We start from the raw sequence: 23,653 nt of genomic DNA, 5'->3' as shown, positions 1-23,653 counted from the left end.
ACCAAAAATTTATCTTCAACTCACAAAAAGATTTTTTTTTTCCTTTGGAATTGGCAAGCTTGGAGAATCCATCCAGGACTATGCAATTTCTCTGTCATGCTTCATGTGATTTCCAAATATCCATTGCTTAAATTAAAAATGATAATTTCATGAAAACTCACCATAAATGTTGAGTATATCACGAACAGTCTTTGAAAACCCCTCCACCACCACCATCTTCACCTTTAGCTAGCAAAGCTCAAACCTGTAAATTAACATGGAAGTTCTGAATCCTTTAGTCTGGGGTGTTTGTAATTCAGTTGGGAGCCTAAAGATATAACATGATTCTTTTATTAAGTATCTTATTGCTTCTTATAAACAGGTTAAAGATGTTTACTTCTTACCTTTTGAAGATATTATTAATCCCAATAATATGTAATAACCTGTAATATGTAATATACAATTGCTCTTGCTACTGAGGGGTCTAGTTTACCACCCAGAAGCAGTGACGGATCTCACAGTGGCGGAATTGGTTCAGTCCAGATGAAGGTGCTTTAAGCTGTTCGCAGAGGAGCTATCACACCAGGTTAAAATATTAGTGTTATCATTTTAAATGAAGTTATTCTTATTAGTTAGGTAAAAGACCCTGGAGAGGAGAAGCGTTAACTGAGCAAGCAGGGTCGCTGCTGGAGTTCAAGGCTGGAAGTCAGGAGAGTTGGCTCAAGCTCTAGATCTGTCTCCAGTGAGCTGAATTACCCTCAGTAAAATCACGCATCTTCCTTTGGCCTCAATTTCCCCCTTTTTCTTTTTTTCTTAAATGAGAGAGTTGGGTTAGAGCAGGGGTGTCAGCAAACTCTTTCTGTAAAGGGTCAAACAGTATTTTTTTAGGCTTTGCAGGTCAGATGTTATTTGTTACATATTCTTCTTTTTTTTTTCCCCCCCAAAAATGTAAAAATTATTCTTAGCTCACAGGCTATACAAAAACTGGTGAAAGGCTGGTTTTGGCCTGTGGGCCATTGTTTGCTGATCCCTGGATTAGAGGATAAGTAGTGTTTCTCATAGAGCCAAAATTGAATGTTGCTATGAGTAACCATGACTTCAAATCACTCTTCTGTAGCATCGGCCCAAACATTAATACCAGGAAATCCTGGTAACCAAAAAGAGAGAATGTCAACACCATCTCAAAGATGTTTCAAATTACCATGGAACTTTCAATGTTCTCAAATTACCATGGAACTTTCAATCTAGCAAGCATTTGCTAGTCCTTACATTTCAGATAATTGTACACCTATATTGAGAAGGTGTTCTTTATTCCGCATGGGTGGTTTCTTGTCCTGAGGGATAAATATTATTTGCACAGAAACAAAATAACAAGATGAAAGCAATCCATGTGTCAAACATAGCTTGCAAGAGCAACTCACCAGTATATCAACAGTACATGACATCACCATTGGCAGTATCCCAAAGCAAATGCCCAGTGCAGCTTCCAGTAACGTGGGTGGATCACTGATCACTAATAGCTATACAGATCCTTGGAACAAAGGTAGATAAAAATTCTGTATACTTATTCTAATTTTTTTAAGAACTGAAAGGAAAATTATCACTTACGAGCACCTGCTATGTGCTATGTGTTAAGTTGTGATAATAACAAATACTCATAAAGCCTTCCTACAGCCAGACATTGCTGCAAATACCTTATAGGCACTAACCCGTTGAAACCTAAGGACTACGCTATGCGTTAAATACAGTTGACCCTTGAACAACAAGGGTTTGAACTGATCAAGTTCACTTATACCCAGAGTTTTTCCAGTAATAAATACTACAGTACTACACTATCTGAGGTTGGTTGAATCTGTGGATGTGGAGCCATGTATACATGGGGGGCTAACTGTACCTGGATTTTTGATTGTGCAGGGGGCAGAGGGTTGGCTCCCCTAATGCTGCCACCATTGTTCAAGGGTGCACCATACTATTATCAGTCCTATGAGGTAAATATTATCACTGGCATTTTTATAGGAGAGGAATAGCCAGGGAATTTAAATCTCCTTTCTGTTTCTTTTTTTCCTTTCCTTTATTATTCATTTTTTTAATGGAGATGGTGACAATATGAATGCATGCAAATATAATTCCTTAAACACAGATCAGAGTTAAAATTTAGCTTCATCTAAGTCCAAGTCCAAGGTACTATCTCCATAACACCAAGGGTAGGATAACAGTCCAAAGCCCAGGATTACTTGGAACACGGGTTCCCCTGATACACAGGTTCTTTGTGATTCCCAAGTTAGTGCCATATTATTCTCAGTTAGGACTCAAATACTACCCACTGTGACTCCTATGTCTCTGGACCTGTCAAGAACCTAGTGTGTGGATTTTAACCAGTAGGAAGGATAACAATACTTTAGAACTTGAGGTTCCACGTGAAGAATTGTTTCAAAACACACACACCACTCTGACATGCTTTAGTGGATTAGAAAAGTTAATGGGATAGCTCTGTATCTAATCTGAAAACAGGAAGGAGCTTGGGTCCTCGAAGCATCTTAATCCTTGAGAGCAAGCATTGAGGACTGAGAGCAACACTTCACCCCGAACATTGAGCTTAAGGATTTTAGAGACTGAGCTTTATTCTCAGGATCCGACTTCAAGCTTAATTTCCCTTGAGTGTGTAAAATAAAACTGATTGCAGAAACCACAGATACTGTGGAAGGAGAATGGGCTTTGGACCCAGCCAGACTGCCGGTTGAATCCCAACTCAGTCGCACACTATCCACATGCTTAGACATAAGGCTTAACCTCTCTGACTCTCGTCTTCCTCATGTGTAAAGAGAGCAGAAATATATACCTGCTTTGTAGGGCTGGTCTAGGATTGGCGGTAAGGTAGGCAGAGCGCCTGGTACATAATAGGTATTCAATAAAGGATAGTTCTTATTGTCTATTAGATATATTTACGTTTGACATGTCATGAAAAAGTCTTAATATTTGTGTAGTGCAACCAATCCTCCCTATGGAATTGTCATAACATCATAATTATCCACAAATAATTATTCAGTTTCCCAAATATATGTCAGGGCACACTGTATCTTTAGATCAGAAATATTTATTTTCTAAAAGTAGAAATGCCAAGAGTTGTTTTTTTCTCAACTAAATGTGTACCCTTCACATACCCTGGCACCTAACACCCCTCTCCAGACAAAAAAGAAACAAAACCACTGTGCATGATGGGGCATGTAGAAGTGATGGTTCCACCTGCTAGAGAAATGTTTATCTGGAGACTTAATTACTTCAGAATATGACTAAAGCTAGCAGGAAAACCATCTGGAAGAAAGATAACAACAGAGAGTAACTGCTTGTGCAAATCAAGTCATCAGGTCATCGTGTGGAAGAATTGTAACTAGCTAGATGTATAAAGTATAAGGCCAAAGTTTGTTGCTCATAACAGACCATTCTGCTTCCCGATATTGTTTGCCTTGCTGCATTGACCACTGGAACACAAAGCTAAATCGTGTCCAATCTGAGTACAGTTTTAACTAAGGCATGATACTACTCTCCCCTGGCCCTTTCATTTATTTTTTGTTTGTTTGTTTGAAATATTTTTAAACTATTGAACATTTGCAAACACATACAAAAAAAAAGAAAGAAAAAACCATTTTCCTCTGAGCCATTTAGGAGTAAGTTTACCAACATGATTATTCCTCATCACTTCTGAATATTTTAGTAGGGAATTCCGACAAAGACATTCTCCTATCTAACCTCACGAAAACTGTCAAAATCAGAAAATTACTTGATACATTATCATCATCAAATCCACAGATTCCACTCGAGTTTCACCAGTTGTTCCCATGCTGTCTTCAGTAACAAAAGAATATCCACCATTATGCATTACATTAGCTGATACATTTCTTAGTCTCCTTTAGTCTCAGATAGTTCCTCACCTCTTCCTTGACTTGCCTAACCTTGGCACTTGTAAAGAATACAGGCCAGCTCCTAGAATGTCCACCAAGTTAGGATTCCCTGATATTTCTTCATGATTAGATTGATTTTTTAAAATTGTGGCTTCAGTGTTACAGAAGGTAAGCTATATTGCTATTTCTCTCTTTTTTTTTTTTTTACATCTTACTAGGTGGTACATCATTTTGAGTTGCTCCGCTATTGATGATGTTATCTTTGATCATTTGATTAAGGTGGAGTTGGCCACATTTCTCCACTATAAAGTTTCTCTTTGTAATTAGTAAGTATTTAGGGGGAGATACTCTGAGATAAGGTAAATATTCCATTCTTTACCAAACTTTTACCCACTGATCTTAGTATCCATTGATATTTGACAAATGGTGATTTTTCTAATTCAATCATTTCTTCTACCTTATTAGTTAGGAAGAGCTCTCTTTCCACTATTTATTCATTTATGTATTTATATGTGTACTATTTTCAAGCTCAGATTATCTAGAGTTGGCCAATGAGAGCCCCTTCAAGCTAGCGTCTGTGTCCTTTTGTCATGCCCTCAACATCTTTGAGCACTTCCTTAGTTTCTGGCACTAGAAGACGTTCCAGGGTGATCCTTGCTTGCCCAGTCCCAAAAGTAAAACCTGCTATTTTTCCAAGGAGCCCTGGTTCCCTTTAGTGGATAATTGTATTTAAGAAACTAAGATCTGGGCACTAAATATGCTCTTTGTTTTTGGGTGTCATTATTCCCAGACCCATATCTATACGGGTCCAATTCAACATCACAGAGTTTAGTCTAGTTTTGTTCCTTTCCATATATTTAACTCCATTCTCCAGTAACAAGAAACCTGGTTACTCTTATCCTTATCATATTAACCAGTAAACGTAAACGTTATCCTTATTATATTTATTATTCTAATCTCTCCTGTATCTAAACATCTCACTCAGGCTCCAACACCTTGGTCTGGACCACTGCCATCATGCACCCCCGGGATCTCCTTTGTCAGTCCACGTAGGCTCTGCCAACTCATGCTAGGCTGCTTCTGCCACTGCCCTCCCATCTGCCTAACCCCTCGTGGACAACTACTTTGGTCCGCCTCACATGATAGCTTTTGGACAGTTATTTAGGAAGCAAAGAAAGCAGGAAAGCAAGCAGGTAGGAAGAAAAAAAAATCTTGCTCTTTTACTTGATTTTATTGTGGGTTTTGTTCTCATTTGAATAGTTTCAACAATATATATGCATCTCTCGTAAACTGCTTTATATCCTATTTGAAGGATATAAACAATATAAAACGATGCAAACAAAAGTTTCACCTGGATGAATTCCAGAAGAGTTCTGAACAGTATGAAAGTAGAGTCTTAATCAAATCTGCATTTTAAGACCTCTCAGAACATGAAAGTCTATTTTCAGTAACATGCTCTATTCTACAAAAGCCAAGGCAGATAAAAGGAATGGCCCCAGGAACGTTAGTGGCACTTTTGATTCCGCACACCTTCTTACCCACATGGATAGTGCGCACGACTTGTGTGATCTTGAGCATTTTGCTTCATGTTTCTATGAGCTGATTTCATCAACCATGAAAGGGAAAGGCTTCTTCCCTTCCCAACCTCAAAGGAATGTCATTTTGATTTTTATAAAGAACAGACCAGTTTGAATTTCTCAGCAGTAGTCAGTATATTCTTAGACCTTAACATGCCTTCACAGATCCATGGAGCAAAGATCCCTGTAGATTTAGGATTGAAGGAAGGAACAATTTCTCAGTCTCCATCACATGATGGTGCAGCCCTATACAACCTGCTTCTGATATCTTAAAGGGAAGGTGTTCAGGCTTTGAGTGGGCATGGATCCAGCAGCCAATGGCCTCCAATAGGAGACAGAATGCCATGGTTCGGGGAAGCAGCTGCTATTAGGTAGACATGCCTAACTGGGTCCTATCTACCAGCTGGAGAGAGCAAAGGTAGGAGCCAGTCCTCCTGCCTCTGCCTCCCAGATCTATAACTTAAATCGTAATAGGAAGTAATTAACTCAAACTCTCTGAGCTAGCTTATTCACGGCACACTCTGGGGTCAAATGCGATAACCTATATGAAAAGATCTGACTTATATAAGGCTCTTAATAAATATTAATAGATACTGGAAAAGTTTTTATCTCTTATTTTAAACATACGAGGATGTTTATTGCAGCGTTATTTATGGTGGCAAAAACAAAAAATAAAAAAGAAGAAACAAAGTGATTGTCCATCATATGGGTAATGGCTGAATAAACGCTAGTATATCCGTACCACTGAATACCAAGCAAATTTTTTAAATCATAACAAATTGAGTGAAGAAGTAAGTATACAATTTAGTTATCTTCCATTAAGCTAGACATTAAACAGATTTGCAAAAAAAAAAAAAAAAGGAAAATGTCACTCTTTATGTTGACTTTTGTTCTCAAAAATATAAGTATTTTTCATGAAATATATTAATGGTGTTAACATGTATGGGTTTATCATTGTTATTTTAACTGAATTAATACATAAATTTTATGACAGTTTTCATCAAATGAGAATTATAAGGAAACTACAAATTTTTTATTGAGATATAATTGATATATAACATTATATTGGTTTCAGGTATAAGGAAATTATAAATTTAATTAGAAAAAAAGAAAAACTAGACAGTACAATACAAAAAATTGGCTAATGACCTGAACAAACACATCACAAAAAGAAAATCCAATGACCATGCATTATATAAAAATATTTCTTATCCTTTGAAGTAACATGAAACCAATTGTTCTTCCACCATCTCTGAAGGTTTCTAGTGACTAGAAAATTATTCTCCAATGACATTAAACCTAATCTGAATCTAGAGATAGATAAAGAGAATTTTCCCAGTTACTTAAACCAGAGGATTATGTTGGTTGCATTGCCACTGAGTGGCAGAGCTGGAATTTAAACATACCTTTAAAATAAAATAGTCATTATCAGATAAGCAGTTGTCCTGATGTTCATGAGAATACATTACCGACACTCATCCATGGAAAACTGATTACAATACTTGGCCAGTCCACATTCAAGACTGCTATAAAGATCAAAGAAATACTTATATGCAGAAGTCATTTGGTAACTACATAAATATGAGAAATCATTTGTTTTAGGATTGCTTTTAACCAAAGAATCTGAAGTATTGGGTGATATAATGCAGTATTGACGGTAATGCAGTCCAGATAAGCCAGGAAAAGGCAAGGAAGAAGCACTCAAGGTTCCTAACTAGCCAGGTGGTATGTGAGGTCCTGCAGGTGAAAATAAAAATTATCGTCTAATCAGAGGCTGCACAATGATATTCATAGCTATTCAACAGTATAGACAGCACATCCTCAGAGAAATATAATAGTGCGATATTAAATTCAGAGCGCAAAGTTATAAGGAAGAAGAAATTTCAGGCAAAAAATAAATGATAACCACTTCGGGGCATTTTTGACCATAACTTTGGAAGACAGAGGGTTAAAATACCTTTGGATGTCACTTGTGCCCATATATCGTGACTGCCTAATTCATGGATTTGAGAAACAAAATTGCAAACCTCCAGATACCTGGGGACATTCTCTGCCATTAATTTGGGAGCAGTATTCCCTTTGCAATAAGTAAGAAATCTAGGGAAAAAAATTAATGGCAGGGTATGGCCTTTACTCAGTAGAACAGAGATAATAGTGGCTTGTGGTGTAAGGAGAAAACAATTAATTGCAGCATTGGTGTCCGTGCCGAATTCCCAGGTCTAGCCACGGAAACACTTATTCACCAGAGAGAGACATCAAAAAGAGTCAAGGGAAAGCCACCCAAGACTCGTTCCCGACTAAAGTGTGTCCAGTTAGCTGTGGACCAAAACACCTTTGTAACTGAGTGTTTGTATATCCAGACACCTCAAACAGTGCAGGGTAATGCCTTTTCCCATCCTGCCCAAAGCCAAGGATTTAACATGATTCTGAATGCTTTGCCTTTTCCGTTATAGAAACTCTTACACAGCAGAGTACCTGTGGGTTTAGTATTTGAAAGATATTGCACTACACTGCAAAGAAAATTTCACTAGTCTGAAAGATACATTTCAGGAATCCACTTAAAGATTTTTCCATTTGTTTATGCAATAAGAACTTCTATTGTGTGTGCCTGCTTTTATTAAGGAAAAATCAGCTAATCCAATCTCCTATAATTACTTCTTATCGTGCCCTGTATCATTGACTTTCCCTGGAAGCTACACCTAAGGTATGACTAAGTAAGAGATACTGGCTTGAGAGATCTGAATCAGGAAATACTAGGACAAATTGAGATGGACTCTCTCTTTGTGTCTCTGCCTCACTTCTATTCAAACAGGAAATAGGATGCCTCCAATTTCACTGATTACCAGTTTCAGTATCAACTTATCAAGACAATGATAGGCCCTTTACAAATGTTCCCCTAATGGTATTTTCCCAACAGAAGTAGAAGCTGACCTATAGTTCTTGGAGCTATTGTAAAAGAGCACATTGTATTTGCCTACAAACACTTTTAGCCTTGCTAGCTGGCTGTTTAATTTAATGTAATTGAGCCTTTAGCCGAAGAATTCTGATAGAATGTTTAAAACTGGGCTTTCCTGTGCTCTCTCTGAATTTGGATTCACTTACATTTGACTTATTTAATGCGTCATGTCAGTGAAGTTGATCCCAATGCTAACACTAAACTTCCTCAAGAAACTCAAGGCAGACACAGTACAGAGAAGAATGCATGTGTCTGGTTATTCTTGCAGGGGATTCTGGGCGATGGATCGGACCCTTGCAAAAGCATAGTCACCATCACAGCTGATAATTGAAAGACCAGGGGTTTTCAAAATGTCATTATTATTTTTATTTCTAGATGTGCTGGCTCTGTCTTAAGATTCTTCAAATAAGCTGCATGCTCTGATCTAAAATTCTGCAATAGACTATGTTGCAACGTCATACTTCAGAAGGAGGAAGACAAATGCTAAAGAGAGATGTGACCCAGGCAAGAAAAAATATGGTTCTTAAAATAGTGGGACAAGACATAAGGTGGATGGGAAAAGCAATTAGGTGATTTAGATTTAAACCCAGGCTCTATGACTTTATTAGTCCCTGTCTCTAGCTTCAGTTTCTTCCTTAAAATGTAAGCAATTAAACCTAGATCTTAGGAGTATTGTTATTAATTTTATTGAGATAAAATATGTGAAAGTGTTTTGTAGACAGTTAAGTAATACACAAATAGTATGTCGCTATTTTTTGTGGTTTGTCGATGCTACTAAAAATTAGAAATTAAGGTCGTGAAGTCAGATGATGTCAAGACTAGACTATTCCTTGCTAATTGTCATGTTTTAATCCAAAGTTCTCATTTTATAAAAGAGACAAAGTCCTATTCTATTTGACAATCCTTTGTTGCGCTTTGCTGTGAGCCAGGCTCTGTACTGAAGATGGGAGACAAAGTTGATTAACAGGGATCCCTTGAGGAGTGTTCAGTTAAGATCCAAGACGAGGAAGCATCTGCCCAAGGGTTTACAGCTAGGAGCTTAAGAACTGGGAATAAAATCATTAGAAACCTCATCTCCTGAGCTCCTGCTCAGGGCACTTTGCTTTCACTGCCTCTGCAATGTCTTTTCCACCTGCCTAAAATCATGGGAATCTAACTCAAGTTCTTCTAACACTTTAAAAATACCAACCACTGCTCCTCCAGACAAATACCACGTTGTGCCCCAATTGACCTGGCCCCATTCAGACCACTAATGGACAAGGCAAATGCCTGGTTGCTCATAGAATAACCAACATGTCTTCATCCTTGCCCAGCCCTTATTAATTATGAGACTTTTAGGAAGAAATTTTAAGTCCATTAGTGAGGGAACGAGCTAGAGATTCAGGAATGGGAAATTCCAGGAGCAGATTGGAGGAAGGAACGTCAAGCTGTAGAACTAGACAGAGGACCAGACCTAGGCTGTTCACAACTCCAGCATGTCATCAGGACTTGCTTCCTGCGGGAGTGTGGATAGACAAATTATTTTAATGTACAGGACTGGGCAAGATGGTCACAAGGCTCCTCCAGGAAGTCTCTGTGGAAGGAACCTAGAAATACAACCTGAAAAGATGGCTCTCTTGGGAAGAACTAGGCTTTCCTTCCCGGCCACTCTCCAGGACCCCACATCTTTAACTCACTCACTGTTAATAATAATAATAAGTTAAAAAGTGATTTCAATTTTCCACCACTTACCCTCCCCTATCCCAAAGGCAATAATTGTCAAGATAGAATATTTAAATGTGGAAACAAGTCTAGTCCAACTTTCTAAGCAACACAGGAATCCTCACCCTACCAACCCCTGCCAATAAGGCACTTAGTAATTTTTATGACTATGGATGGGGAACTCATGACTCCCCAAGGTAAGGGAGGATATAGGCAAACTGGAACAAGAGACATCTTTTTAAAAAAGAAAAAGTTAGCTGTTAGAATCCCTCCATTATGAGTTTCAGCCTGTATCTGGTCAGTTCTATGACTCTTGGCAAATTATTTAACTTCGGTTTCCTCTCGTATAACACAAAGGAGCTCAGCCAGAGCCGTGCTTCCCAACTTTCATGAGTGTATAAATCGCTCTGAGATGGGGTCTGAGATTCTGCATTTCTAACAACTCCCGAGTAGGCTGATGTTGCTTGTCCGTGGACCACGTTTGGAAGAACAAGTCACTAGCAGATTCCTGGGAATTCTGTTAGCTCAAAAACGCAATCACTTGTTAAGTGTTGTGACATCAAGGTAACCCAATTCCTCACTCACATGAAAGCTGTACAGGCTGTACACCCTGTACAGGCATGTGCATCGTTAGTCCCTCCCACAAGTAAACATCAGGATTGTTGTTCCCTGGACTTAAGCCAATTGGTCTGTTGCTTTTCTCACTTCCCCTTTTCATTGACTATTTTTCTACTAAACTCCTTAGCTTTGGTGACTGTCAAAATTTGGTATGTATCAGAATCTTTTAGAGGGCTTGCTGAAACAAGGTCTACAATGACTTTCCCCGCTCCAGCCCTCACTGCCCGCCCCCCAAGTTTCTGATTCAATTGGCCTGGGGTGGTGCACAAGAGTTTGTATTTCAGATACCTTACCAAGTGATGACAGTGCTGGTAGTCAAAGGGGCCACACGCTGAGAACCACTGCCATAGTTTTCTTCACAGAAACTATTGGTGAGTCAGATGTTGATTTTTATGTATTTGCCCAACTGATTTTTAATCTAAATAAAATATATTAATTTTAGCCCAGTTATTATTAACTTTTTAAAACTGTTTCAGACTATTATTCAGCTTGTCCATATCTGATGAGCACTGGACTTGTAATCAACTGTACTCCAATAAAAATTTTCAAAAAAATGAATTGCAGCAGATGAAGATACAGATATAAGAATTGACTACTGTCTATTAATTTAGACATTAAAGAGGTTTGCAAAAGTATTAAAAATGCTGGATTCGATGCAAACTATTATATATAGGATGGGTAAACAACAAGGTCCTAGTGTATAGCACAGGGAACTATATTCAATATCCTGTGATAAACCATAATGGAAAATAATATGAAAAAAAAATATATATATATATATATATATAACTGAATCACTTTGCTGTACAGCAGAAATTAACAGAACATTGTAAATCAACTATAGTTCAATGAAATATATATATATATTTTTTTTTTTAATAAATTTATTTATTTATTTATTTTTGGGTGTGTTGGGTCTTCGTTTCTGTGCGAGGGCTTTCTGCAGTCCCGGCGAGCGGGGGCCACTCTTCATCACGGTGCGCAGGTCTCCCACCGTCGCGGCCCCTCCACTGCGGAGCACAGGCTGCAGACGCGCAGGCTCAGCAGTCGTGGCTCACGGGCCTAGCCGCTCCGCGGCATGTGGGATCTTCCCAGACCAGGGCTCGAACCCGTGTCCCCTGCATTGGCAGGCAGACTCCCAACCACTGCGCCACCAGGGAAGCCCCGAAATATATTTTTTAAATAAATAAATAAAGTAGATTAGAAAATTTCAAAAAAAAAATGCTAGATTCAAGTTCTGGTTTTGATTTTACCAGCTCTGCAAACATAGGTGAGTTTTAAAATCACTGAGTGACCTTTTCTTCAACTGAAGATTGGAGCTGAGAATTCCTAATGATCCCACCAAGGTATTATTGAGTTCTGGAGTCAGACAGAAAAGGTTTTGAATTCCAACTCTGTTATTTATTAGCTTTATAACATTGATACATTGCTTAAACTCCCTGCCTCAGCTTCCTCATCTATAAAATGGGACTCCTAATAGCACACTTGTAGTGTTGGTTCCAAGAATTAAAAGAGATATTCTAGCCATGCTTCTGAAAAATAGTACAGTCTTAATAAACTAACATTGTTAAAAATGTCACTAAGATAATAGATTTGAGGGCATTTTGTAAGTCATCAGTTCCATAGAAATGTGATTGTTTTGACATCAGGATACAAATATAGTATCCTATGGCATTCCACTGAAGCCACCATTTCAGATAATCCATTCAAATAATCCATTCTTTATTCACTTTTTCACAATCCTATTGTCTAGTTCACATTTCTTCATCTTTTCCACAAGCATATCATTAGAAATGTTGTCAAATATCTTAAAGAAATCAGGATTCTTTATATGTGTGGAATTCTTGATCTATGAGTCCAAAACCCTGAAATCAAACCTGATAATCAAAAATCTAATAACACCTTGTGGAGGCTTTATCTTAGTGAATTAATCCTGATGTCATGTCCCGGCAACTTATTTTTCCAGGTGCTTGGAAACCTTTTGCTTAAAAACCTTTTATAGAATTTTGCCAAGATTGTCATAAAGCCTCAGTGATCTGCAGTTTCTATAACTTAACCTCTTCCCAAATTTAAAATTCAGAATTTCATTTACTCAGCTTGAGTGTTCTGGCACCTCCCTCGTCCCAGGTTTCCCTAGGGGTTTCCATTCAAGTGCTCTCCGAGTTCTGTGATTTCATCCTCCTGGCCTGGAGATTAACTCATCAGAGCAGCTGGGGAATCTCCCATCCTCTCGCTCCCGTGGCTGTACTTCATCCTAAACCAAACTGACTCCACTTTTTTCACTTCAAAGCTCATGTTTCCAGACAGAATAAGAAGGCAAAATTATGCTCAAGCAGCTTTACTTTTACTCTATTTGTTAGACCGATACCTCCACTCCCAAGCAGTGGGCTAATTCTTTTCTTATTCTTCTTACTACGTATATTAGAGTATACTAGAAATTTTCTCCAAGGGGCTTTTTTCTGAGGCTGCATTTTTGTGTTTATCTTTGGACATGTTCCCATCTTTACCTAACACCCCACTTGTGCTCTTCACGAGCCATACAATGTTCCTTTTTTTCTTATTAATTAAGGCCACTTGCCATCTACCATCAGAACACTTTCCCCCTGGACCCCCATCCCTCTTAGGGTCTTGTTTATCAGGGTCTCAAGCCCTGAGGGCATCTCTCTCATCTCTGAACAGGTACTGAGCTTTGCTTTCCAAATCATGAAGGCACATATCTGATTATTCTTCTCACTGCTTTGTGGACTCTAAGATGACAAGTCCATTTTATCCCATAGCTCTTTCAACTAAACAAGTCTTCCTGATTGATAAGAATTACATCCAGAGCAGTGGTTTTCCTTGTTGCTTCCCTAAATTTCTGAGCAATGAAATAGTCCGCGAGGCAAGTCAAGAATTTATCAGATGATTTACATAAGTATGCCCAGTATAGTACCAGGGATGTTGCAGGTACTTGATAAACATCTGTTGAGTTAATGAGTGAATGGATGGAGGAAGTAGATTGCACCAGCCATGTGTTCTTCCTGAGTTTATCACTTGTGTGCAAAAGGAACACCATGAAGGGTGAATCTGGAGAAATTACAGCAATACATCCTTACTTACCAGAAATCAATGTCTTAAACACTGTTAGGTCAAAGTGTATTTTCCTTATTAGGCATTTCAGAACAACTCCAAGTGAGCCAGATGCTGAGTCTTGCCTCAGAATCATTGTCTGAACTTTTACTGTGAAGTCATTTGATAAATAAAATGCAGCTCTAACCACTTTTCCCGCCACCCCATGCCCACTCCTACCAACAAATAATCACGCTTCCCTGATTTCATGAAAATTGCCAACCTCTCCCTTTTTAGGATTAAGGGGGAAATCCCATTTCTCTTATGCCTAGTGTCCAGACTCATTACAGACAATTTCAGTATGGCCTTTGGAAATGACCCTGAGGATTGATGAGAAAGCAGATGGAAAGTAATGGAAGGATAGGTGGTGGTAGTTAGAGGGCTGAATTCAAGGGTTCAGAGTGGAGTCCTTCCTAGAAGAGTTGGGGGCAGTGAGTAGCTGAATGAAGGAGGAAGTGAAGAAATAGCATCTAGCATTACAGCAGGTCCACACAGCACCAAGGTGCCACGATCATGTGAGGATTGGAGTGCGTGAGAGTCAACCAGTCTCCAAAGTCATCAGTGAATGAAGAGTCACGGCCAGGAGACTTGTCAATGTCATCAAAAAGGAGATAATACAGGCTTCTCAAAGGAGGGCATGAAACCTTAAAGAACTGGATAGATTTTGCTGAAGGGTCAGGCATAATAACCTGGAAGCAACTCCAGAGAATGAGAACACAGACCTTACTTCCCGCCTCGACCTTGAGTGTAGGAATATGAACAGCCTCTGCTAGAGAAGAAGCTGGGCCCTCTGGGCAGAGCCAGTCTGTGGTAGTGGACACATGGCCAAAGGGCAGTTTATAAAGCTGGCAGGGCTGTGAGGCTGGGTGGGATTACCCAGCCCCAAAGTTTCCAACAGACTTAGTGGAGGAAACGTGCTGCTTGGAGGGACTCGGGCCTCTCTGAAAAGAATCACCTGTGGCCGGGATTAATTGGGGTCCCAAGGGGATCCCAGCCCAGATGGACAGACAGTTGGGTTAGTTAGTGTTTTAGGCCTCACCATATTCTGGAAACAGCAAAATCCCTGATAGATGAACAGCCTGTCTTGAAGGAATCTAGATGAGGACACAGAATACAGAGACCAGGTGACCCCAGATTATGCCACCAATAAATAGCAGAGCGAAGGTTGGGACCCCGGTTTTTTGACTGTAAATCCAGTGCTCTTCCTCCTATACCACAGCGCCTCTTTCTCATAGCACCCTTTCTTCTTCCACCTCTGTCCACTTCCATCCACCTTCCCTTCCACCTTTGTCCACTTCTGTCCACCTTCCCTCACCCAGAGAAACCACCACCGTCACCCACCCCATTCCTCACTCTTCCCCCCCCCCACCTCTGCCTCTCCACTCGGCGGGGGGACATTAGGCTCCTCAGGCCTCACTCGGCTGTTTCTGGTGTCTTGTTACTTCTGCTTCCCACCCCATTTCAGAAAACAGGGGCCAAAATAATTATGAAAGCCCATAGCCATTTATAAGTGGGTCCATCTATCTTAGAGCTCTCATATACAAAGGTCATTTCAGAAAAGTGTGAAGTTAAAAAGTATATTATATTAGGTAGTGAACATTGACATTGAGGCTGGCTTTTTTTTTCCTGATATCCTCCATTGTTTATTTATTTGTTTTCAATAAACTCTAGAAGAAAAAAGAAAAACTTGCATTATTGCACATGAATGGAGAGAAGGAAACTTGCAAGGAGAGCTCACCAGGCTGTTGGAAGGCAGGTCTCCCATCTTCCTTTCTAACCTACTTTTGCCCTCTAATGGGGGTCCCCAGGTACATGTCTGTCCCTCTGTGGGCAAAAAGATGTCTAGGGATGGGGGAAAAGGTCCCTTTTGAGGTCCACCTCTCAGTGTGAAGGTCACATGCAAGAGTAAGTTTGATCAAAATAAAGAATGAAGGTAAGTAATAGGGAGGTATAGCTTTTGCCACCTAGGAAGGAACTGGCAGTGTATTTCCCAGCTCCCTCCTACCAAAATTCAAATACTATAAAAATTACATGGAATTGATTTCATCTGAAACTGAGAGAATCACAACTAGCTATAGATAGATAGATATCAACATCTTTTAAAAGGCATTTAAGAACGTTTCTGTTTTTTAAATTACAAAAATTAAGACTACGAGTCAGAGCACAAATTATAAGGAGCTGACACCCATGAACAAAAATAAAATACCTGTACACAGAAAACATGATTTATCTTTTCTCAGAAGCTAAACGCCATGGCTACTTAACTCTCATGCAAAAATTCCATACCAAACTAGAAAGGAAAATAGCCACGGATGTTCAAAAGCAATTTTCCATTTTTCATAACCTCATTTTTAATACGTATATTTGCCCAAATGAGCCAGGAGAGTTTTCCATACAGTGTACTAGGCACATACAAAGTTTAAATTCAAAGTTCACACATTTTGACTCAAGGGTTGGTTAGAGGGTTCGGGGGAGGAAGCGGGGCTTTTGAAATTGCTTTTGTAGCAGAAAAACGTGTATGTTTAAAAATTTCACTTGACTGTGTTCATTCTTCACCTACGTGCCCACAGTCTCCCACTAAAATGGAGTTCAAACCAATTATAGCAGCCTCAACATGATCTAAGTGAAAGAAAGATGATCTTTTTAAAAATGCTGAAAGAAATCGAGGCCCATTCTGTACTGTGAGCTTGAAGAATTCAGACCATCTTTTGGCATTCCTGGTTATTTCTAAGGATTAATTCTTCATTAAGTGAAGGGAAAAGTATTGCTTTTTTTTTTTTTTTTTAATGTTCTGCTACCTCTCCCTTCCCTTGCTTCTCATTCTCCAGTTCTATTCTGCAACAGCAAGTGTTTCTTCCAGAAACCACAGTGTCATACACAGTAGGAAAGTAAACCGAGAGAGTACCCAATCTCCCAGTGAGCCAGGATCTGCACACATATGCATACATACACACACACATGCAAAAGACACTGAAATACTCATGGTCTTCACTCCAGCTACTGTAACAAAATACCATAGGCTGAGTGGCTTAAACAACAGTCATTTATCTCCCAAAGTTCTACAGGGTATAAGCATGGCCAGGGTCTGGTGAGAACGCTCTTCTTGGCTTGCAGACTGCTGCCTTCTTGCTGTATCTTCACATGACACAGAGAAAGAGAGCTCTAGTCTCTTCATATAAGGAGCTGAATCCCATCATCGGGGCTTCATCCACATGACATCATCTAAACCTAATCACCTCCCAAAGGCCCCATCTCCTAATACCATCTCATTGGAGGTTAGGGCTTCAACATAAGAATTTGGTGGGGACATAAACATTTAGCCCAAAACATTCATCATGATTAATACAGAAAATAAAGGTCCCAGTGTTTTCTGACATTTAAAGCCCAAATGAACTGTCTGAATGACCCAATCTCTGCTAAAGGGGATTCTGTTCATTTTTCTAAGGAATCAGCCAATCCTCTAGTGAACAGCCTCTCCTACGGATGTGCCAGCCTGTGGATTTAGCAAGTTTGCTAAAGAATTGCCCAGCACAGCAGCTGCTGTGGATAGCAGCCCGAGGTGTCACCACAAACCGACGTACCCGAGTCCCAGAAGTCCTTTGACTGGCTGGCTGAGTGGTGAGTATTGCCTAATGCATTATAATTTAGATTATATTTTTCAAAATTCACAACACATATTGAAAAAGAAAAAAAAAGTGAAAAGGTTTTTTTCAAGTTATTTATGAATACTGGGTTATGAGTGTGGATATTCCTTTTTAAAGTATGTCACTGAGCTATAAAGGAAGCAATGGCATATGCTATGTTTTGTGCTTTCTAGAAGCTAGAATGATGAGAGTGGGGTGTTTAGGGTGTGAGGGGAAGGAGGCTGATTCCAGATTATATCAGTAACATTTGTTTTAGACTTTCGGTCTTTTGTATGGTATTTCCTGCTTACCTTTTGAGATTTAGATGACTGTTCAAAGCATTAAATATTAAAATGAGCTTTTTAAATGCATGTAAGACAGAGACAGCAACCCTTTATGTTTTATGTAGGATGTGTACAACACATTCAGATTATCTATTATAATATCTACACATGCAATTCGGTTATAATAATCTGCAATACAGCCAGTTTGGGGATCACTCATGGGGAGTCTTATTCTCCTTTCCTAGAGGTGAGAGAGAAGGGAGATGGGAGAACAAGCTTTCAGCCCTAGCAGGGAGGGGTCCTTTCTGTGCTCTTGAAGGAGGATGGTCTCTCCCTTGACTTTGATCCAGGCTCTGCTGGAACCCAGCTCTGAAGAAGCTTCTTTCTATTTTCCCTCGTGTGTGACAGCTTCTGGGGGTGGGGCTGGGACAGGATGAAATCAAGGCATTTTTAGGTATAGATGATCTTGCATCATAGATGGTGGCAGAAAGGGAGATGAAGAGATGAAGAAAGGCTTTTCTCTCTCTCTCTCTTTTTTCGTCAGCAAAAGAAGACCAAGTATGGCGAGCTGAGATAGGGGAATGCAGCAAGAGGAGGTATCCATAGGAATAATTCACTGAATGTCTTTAAGATACATATTAGCAATTGTATTTCCAATAACTCTGCAAGATAGCTTCTGTCTTCCCCATTTTACAGATCAAGAAAGTGGAGGCCAAGGTAGGTCCAAATACACACAGGGTCAGATTTGGGATTTAGGCCTGATTCCCCAGTCCCCAGTCGTTCCCGTACCCTGCTTCAAATCCCCCTTAAAATAGAATTCTCTGCCCTCCTTTGGGCAGGAGGATAGAGTTAAGCTATCCAGGGTTTCCAGGGTTTACAGTCTTTGTGGGTGACGCCTAGGATCTAATTCTAACCTGAAATTAGGAGGAAACCACTGAAGATGTTAGAGGAGAAGAGTGATGCAACCAAACTCAAGGTCCAAGAAGAGAACCCCAGTGGCAATGCTTGGGAGGACAAAGAAAGCGCTATCAGAGCTGGGATGCAGGGAGTATGAGTCAATGCGACCAGGTAGCACAGGCCCAAGGCTTGCCTGTGCTTGAAATGTCTGAAAAAGAACATAGCCTGACTGGTATCAGGTTGGGCAAGTGATCAAGCCAAAGTGGCACTTCAAATATTATAGGATTTGAATACAAATATTTCAAGGATTTAGCAAAACTGATACTATGGAGGCATTTTCTGTTGCTTAAGGAATATGGTTACATACACCATGGTTTCAAAAAAAAAAGGGAGAGAGAGAAAATCTGCCTAATCTGTGTTTCATTTAAGTGGAGACGTATTTGTATATTTGCTTCCTAAAAAACGGTAGTCACATCTATGAACCAGTACACTGCTAAAGCCTGTCAAGATCTTCTTTTCTTTTGGATTTAATAATTTATAGTATATAATCTAACCCAAGATAAATGTAAAAGTTATCAATGTGTCAGCCAAGGCATGGCCCCAAATCATGGGTTAAAAATGCAAATGTCTTCCTGGACAAAGGAGGTAACCTAAAACCTAACTGGGCAAAATAGGCTGGGTGTGTACTAAGGAGTAGTGGGGACTGCAGCAAAGTGGAGAATGGTGAAGAGGCAGGGATTACTTTGCTTAAGCCAACAGCTGTCCAATGGAAAAGGTGACCTAAAATTGCTAGGCCTTCTAACTTTGGAAATTGAGTGAAAAGCTGGAAATTTACACTTTTGTGTGAGGTTTTCTAATCTTAAAACACTGTGTGAAACAAATGAAGTATGTGTGACCTAAAGAAAAAGAAAGCAATCACCTTGTCTTAGAAACAGACCGTGTCCGAGAAACAAAGTATGTAAGGGTATTTTGGAGCAAAGGGTGACATGCTGAGGTTAGGGCTATGGAAAGACAACCTAGGAAGTGACAACGGGTTTGCCGCTGGTGTCAGCATGGCATTGCCAAGCTTGAATTTTAAGGAAAACAGAATCAAGATTGCAGAAGATGTTCATTTGTTCCTGCTAGAATTATATTGATAGGACTATTTTTTTATTGACTAGTTGGGATGGCAAGCTCCAAAGACTTCAGATTTTGAAGTGAGATCGAATGAGAGAAACAACTCCATGCCAGGAAATGAAAAGCTCCATTTTGGTCTAAGGGTCTTTTGAGAAATATCTGTGCAAACACTGTCTATCTGTCATAAAAGGGTTGTGTAATTAACATATGCAAAACACCACCACCGTCCTGCTGGAAGCTAACTTCCCTCCCTGGAAATCCAACCTCTATTTATTTACAACAAAATAAAGTGGACCCTTCTGGAAAGAAACACGGCTCCGTGGCGGCCTGAACACTGTCGCAGCGATGCTTTAAATCTTTTATATCTCCCATACCTCCGGGGGCTGGTGCTGGATGGGATTGAGCCAGGCCCATAAATAATTTATGCTAAGTAGCAATTTAGTTGTTTGGCTTGAGGTAAAGAAATCCAAGAAATTCATAAATAAAGTTCCTATTTTTGCTTGTGTTCCAAAGTTAATTTATGTTACTCTGCAATTAACTAACATAAAGGTGAAAAAATATGACAGGCCTAAGGTACAAACTCCTGTTCATAAATCTGCTCTCTCTTAACTAGTGGTGTTTTAGTGATAGTCACCCAGTTCCCTCCGTCCTGTGCTATTACACAGAAACTCCTCCCTGATCTCATTGCCTGTTACCTTGTCGACCTATAAAAAGTATTGTAATTGTTTTGAATAGACCCCTGGGTGGGTGGAGGGAGAAAGGGAGATGGGATGTGGGACAGCTACAAATGGAGCTTCTGACATATCTGAAATAGTTTAGGTCTTAGGAAAAATTGCTGAAGCGAATATCACAGATGCAAATAGTGTTCATCCCAAGGGGAGAGTGAGACATCCTGCGAATTGGCAGCAGGACGGCCAGCCGTGGCTCCCACAGCGGGAGTGCATGTGGTGGGTGGCAAGAGGGGCAGAGAGCCTGGCAATTCGGAGACCCTGGAGGCTATAAAGAGCAAGAAGCAGTTGTGCAGACATGAGGCATGTGGCCCTCAGTCAGACACAGAATCTAAGACCCTGGATTCCCACAGTAAAACATCAGCCAGCAGCTAGAACATACGGCTCTACTTTCAGCCAACAACGCAGAATACCTTCTTTTTTGGTTTCCACTGGCGACCTCAGCCTGCAATTCTCTGCTGGCTTGTTGCCTTCCAAGTTCTGCCTGAGACAGTTGATATTTGAGATGTTTTCTCTCTGACATATGACCTCTTCAACCTTAAAGATCTTCCAAACCTTATTCATGGAGTAAAATTGGAAAAAGCTACATACTTAGAGCCCATTTATTGTTCGCTCATTCAAATGTATTTATCCAATGCCTACTATATGCCAGGAGGAATATGGACACTAAGATGAATAAACATCATCTGTATACTTAGTTTATGGACCAAGGGACCAAGAGACAAGAGTTTCAGTACAGTGCAATAAGGGTTCTAATAAAGTATGCATAAGGGACCAGGGAAGCAGAGAGAACCTGGGAGAAGCAGGAGGAAGGGAAGATTCCCAGAGGAGGGGAAGCTTGAGAAAGCCTTTAAGAGGGAAGGTTTAAATTTTGCCAGGTGGATGAGCTGCAGGAAGGAAGGACGTGTTCTAAAGCCCGGAGGAGGGAGTGAGCATGACTCATTGAGAGAAGAGTCTGATTGGGCACAGGGTACTTCAGCAAAGCGGGAGGAGATGAGGCTGGAGAGGTTGGTGTGAGAACATCCAGAAGCACGTGCTGCTTAGATTTCAAGTACAAGGCAATGGGAGCCACAGAAGGGTTTTAAACCAAAGAACGGTATAATCAGATTTGCGGGATTGAAGGATCATTCTACGAGTAAAATGATGAATGGATTGGATGTAAACAAATTACTCTCAGAGTTCAGGGCTGGAAGTGTTTTACCTCCTAGTGACAAAGTGGTCTTCCTTCCTTTGAACAATGAAAGATGTGCAGATGGTGATGAGGTTTCTTCTCTCTGCACTGGGTACCAACAGCCTGGAACCAAGGTGCTTGGTCAATTGCCACAGCTTTTTTCAGTCAGATTAGCTTCAAGTTTTGCTTTTCTTCTTCCTTTTTATTTCTTTGATCTAATCTTTTGACATATTGATCTTTTTTTGTTTTCATCTTAAAAAAACTGCTGTCATTTTAAGTCTCCTTAAATTTAATAGAAGGTCAGTAAATCATTTTTAAATGAAAACACATAGGTACCTCCTGGTTATATATGATGGTTGACACTCCCTTCTGAAACATTATTTACATGACAGAACAGGAATAAACACTAAACATACAGGTAAAAAAGATAATGGGAAAGAAGACAACAGAGGACTAGATGTCAACAAATTTTGGAAGATGGAAAGCAGATGGGAGAGTGGGAAATGATTTACTGAGTAGGGGAAGCCAAACCTTGAAGAGGAAAATGTCCATGAGAAGCAGGAAGATGTTTCGCCCCTTATCCCAGAAAAATCTAAGAATTTAGAGGCACCAGATAATGAGGACAAGGAAGGAGAAGGGGAAAGATAGAGCTCTGTATGAAGAACATGTAGACTTCAGGGTCCCTGAGCAGCCAAATTCCTCTCCTACCCTGCAGGAGACAGGAAGTAAATCATCTAGAGAATTTGCACCTCAGATGGTCTGGACTCAGAAATACCGACTACAGTGGAAGACAAAGATGGAACATCAAACAGTACACTAAAGGAATAGACCAAAGTGTTCATTCCAAAAGCTCAAGACCCCAGCCCCCATCCTTTCCACTCTTCTGTCAGTAGCCAGGTATGTATAACCGTCTACCCAGCGATTTAAAACAATTTTCCCTGGAGAAGACTGAGAATGAGGAACCCGAGAAAGAGGACTGCAGATACTTACATCTGGGGCTTACACGTCAAAAAAGACTACTCACTCTACGTTTAAAAATACAAGCTCGGGCTTCCCTGGTGGCGCAGTGGTTGGGAATCTGCCTGCTAATGCAGGGGACACGGGTTCGAGCCCTGGTCTGGGAAGATCCCACATGCCACGGAGCAACTGGGCCCATGAGCCACAACTGCTGAGCCTGCGCGTCTGGAGCCTGTGCTCCGCAAGAGAGAGGCCATGATAGTGAGAGGCCCGCGCACCGCGATGAAGAGTGGCCCCCACTCGCCACAACTAGAGAAAGCCCTCGCACAGAAACGAAGACCCAACACAGCCCAAAAAATAAATAAATAAATAAATAATTAATTAAAGGTGCTAAAAAATAAATAAATAATAAATGTGTTAATCTTAAATGAATTAAAAAAAAAAAAAAAAAACAAGCTCACTTCTACATCTAGAGCCTCTTAACAGTTTTTGGAGCCTCAGTTTTAAATATTTTAGAAAGCCAGGATCACCACACATTTGAGAAAGCCTCCAAACTGAAGCAAAAGGGCCTAAACACAGAAACAGAAAAGAGGAATTCAGAAGAACCAGAGACAATACAGAAAGAAGAAAAAACACTTTAAAATCAATAACTGATATACATGAACAAAAAATTTTAAAAAGGCATTTATGAACTAAAAGTAGGATATTGCTTTCATAAGAAGAATCAAAGAATATGAATGTGATCTTGAAAATTAAATATATGGAAGAGCTTAGAAATTCGATTGAATGGATGAAAGATAAGTGTCAAGAAAATCCTGCAGAGATTAGTATAAACACACAAAGAACTGTGATATTGAAGAGGGAAGATAAAGAGAAAATTTAGATAATCAGTTCAGGAAGTTCAACACTGGAAACTAGGAATTCCAGAGACAAAAGATAAAATCGAGGGAAAATACAAGGAAGTTTCCCCAAATGGGAAGGCATGGACATCACGATTAAAGGATCCCACTAAGAGTCCTGTTCTCTGAATCACAAAGAA

The 23,653-nt window shown here is 39.9% G+C and overlaps 1 protein-coding gene across 6 annotated transcripts in view; it reads left to right on the top strand.

Annotated features, from left to right (window-relative positions):
- Positions 1 to 23,653, top strand: part of LOC309667153 (uncharacterized protein) — a 727,466-nt gene that overhangs the window by 652,577 nt on the left and 51,236 nt on the right. For all 6 annotated transcript variants that reach the window (XR_014267557.1, XR_014267558.1, XR_014267559.1 and 3 more), the window contains one exon: positions 17,284 to 17,456. Coding sequence is in view for 1 of the 6 variants with exons in the window: in XM_082475482.1 (XP_082331608.1) it covers positions 17,284 to 17,441 (158 nt within the window). In the remaining 5 variants the exon portion in view is untranslated. The remainder of the gene's footprint in view (positions 1 to 17,283; positions 17,457 to 23,653) is intronic.

Source organism: Balaenoptera physalus, assembly GCF_965194825.1.
Source record: "Balaenoptera physalus genome assembly, chromosome: 9".
In the NCBI taxonomy this organism is placed as follows: domain Eukaryota; kingdom Metazoa; phylum Chordata; class Mammalia; order Artiodactyla; family Balaenopteridae; genus Balaenoptera; species Balaenoptera physalus.
Note: the sequence above shows the minus strand (reverse complement) of the source record. Positions and strands in the feature narration are given on the sequence as shown.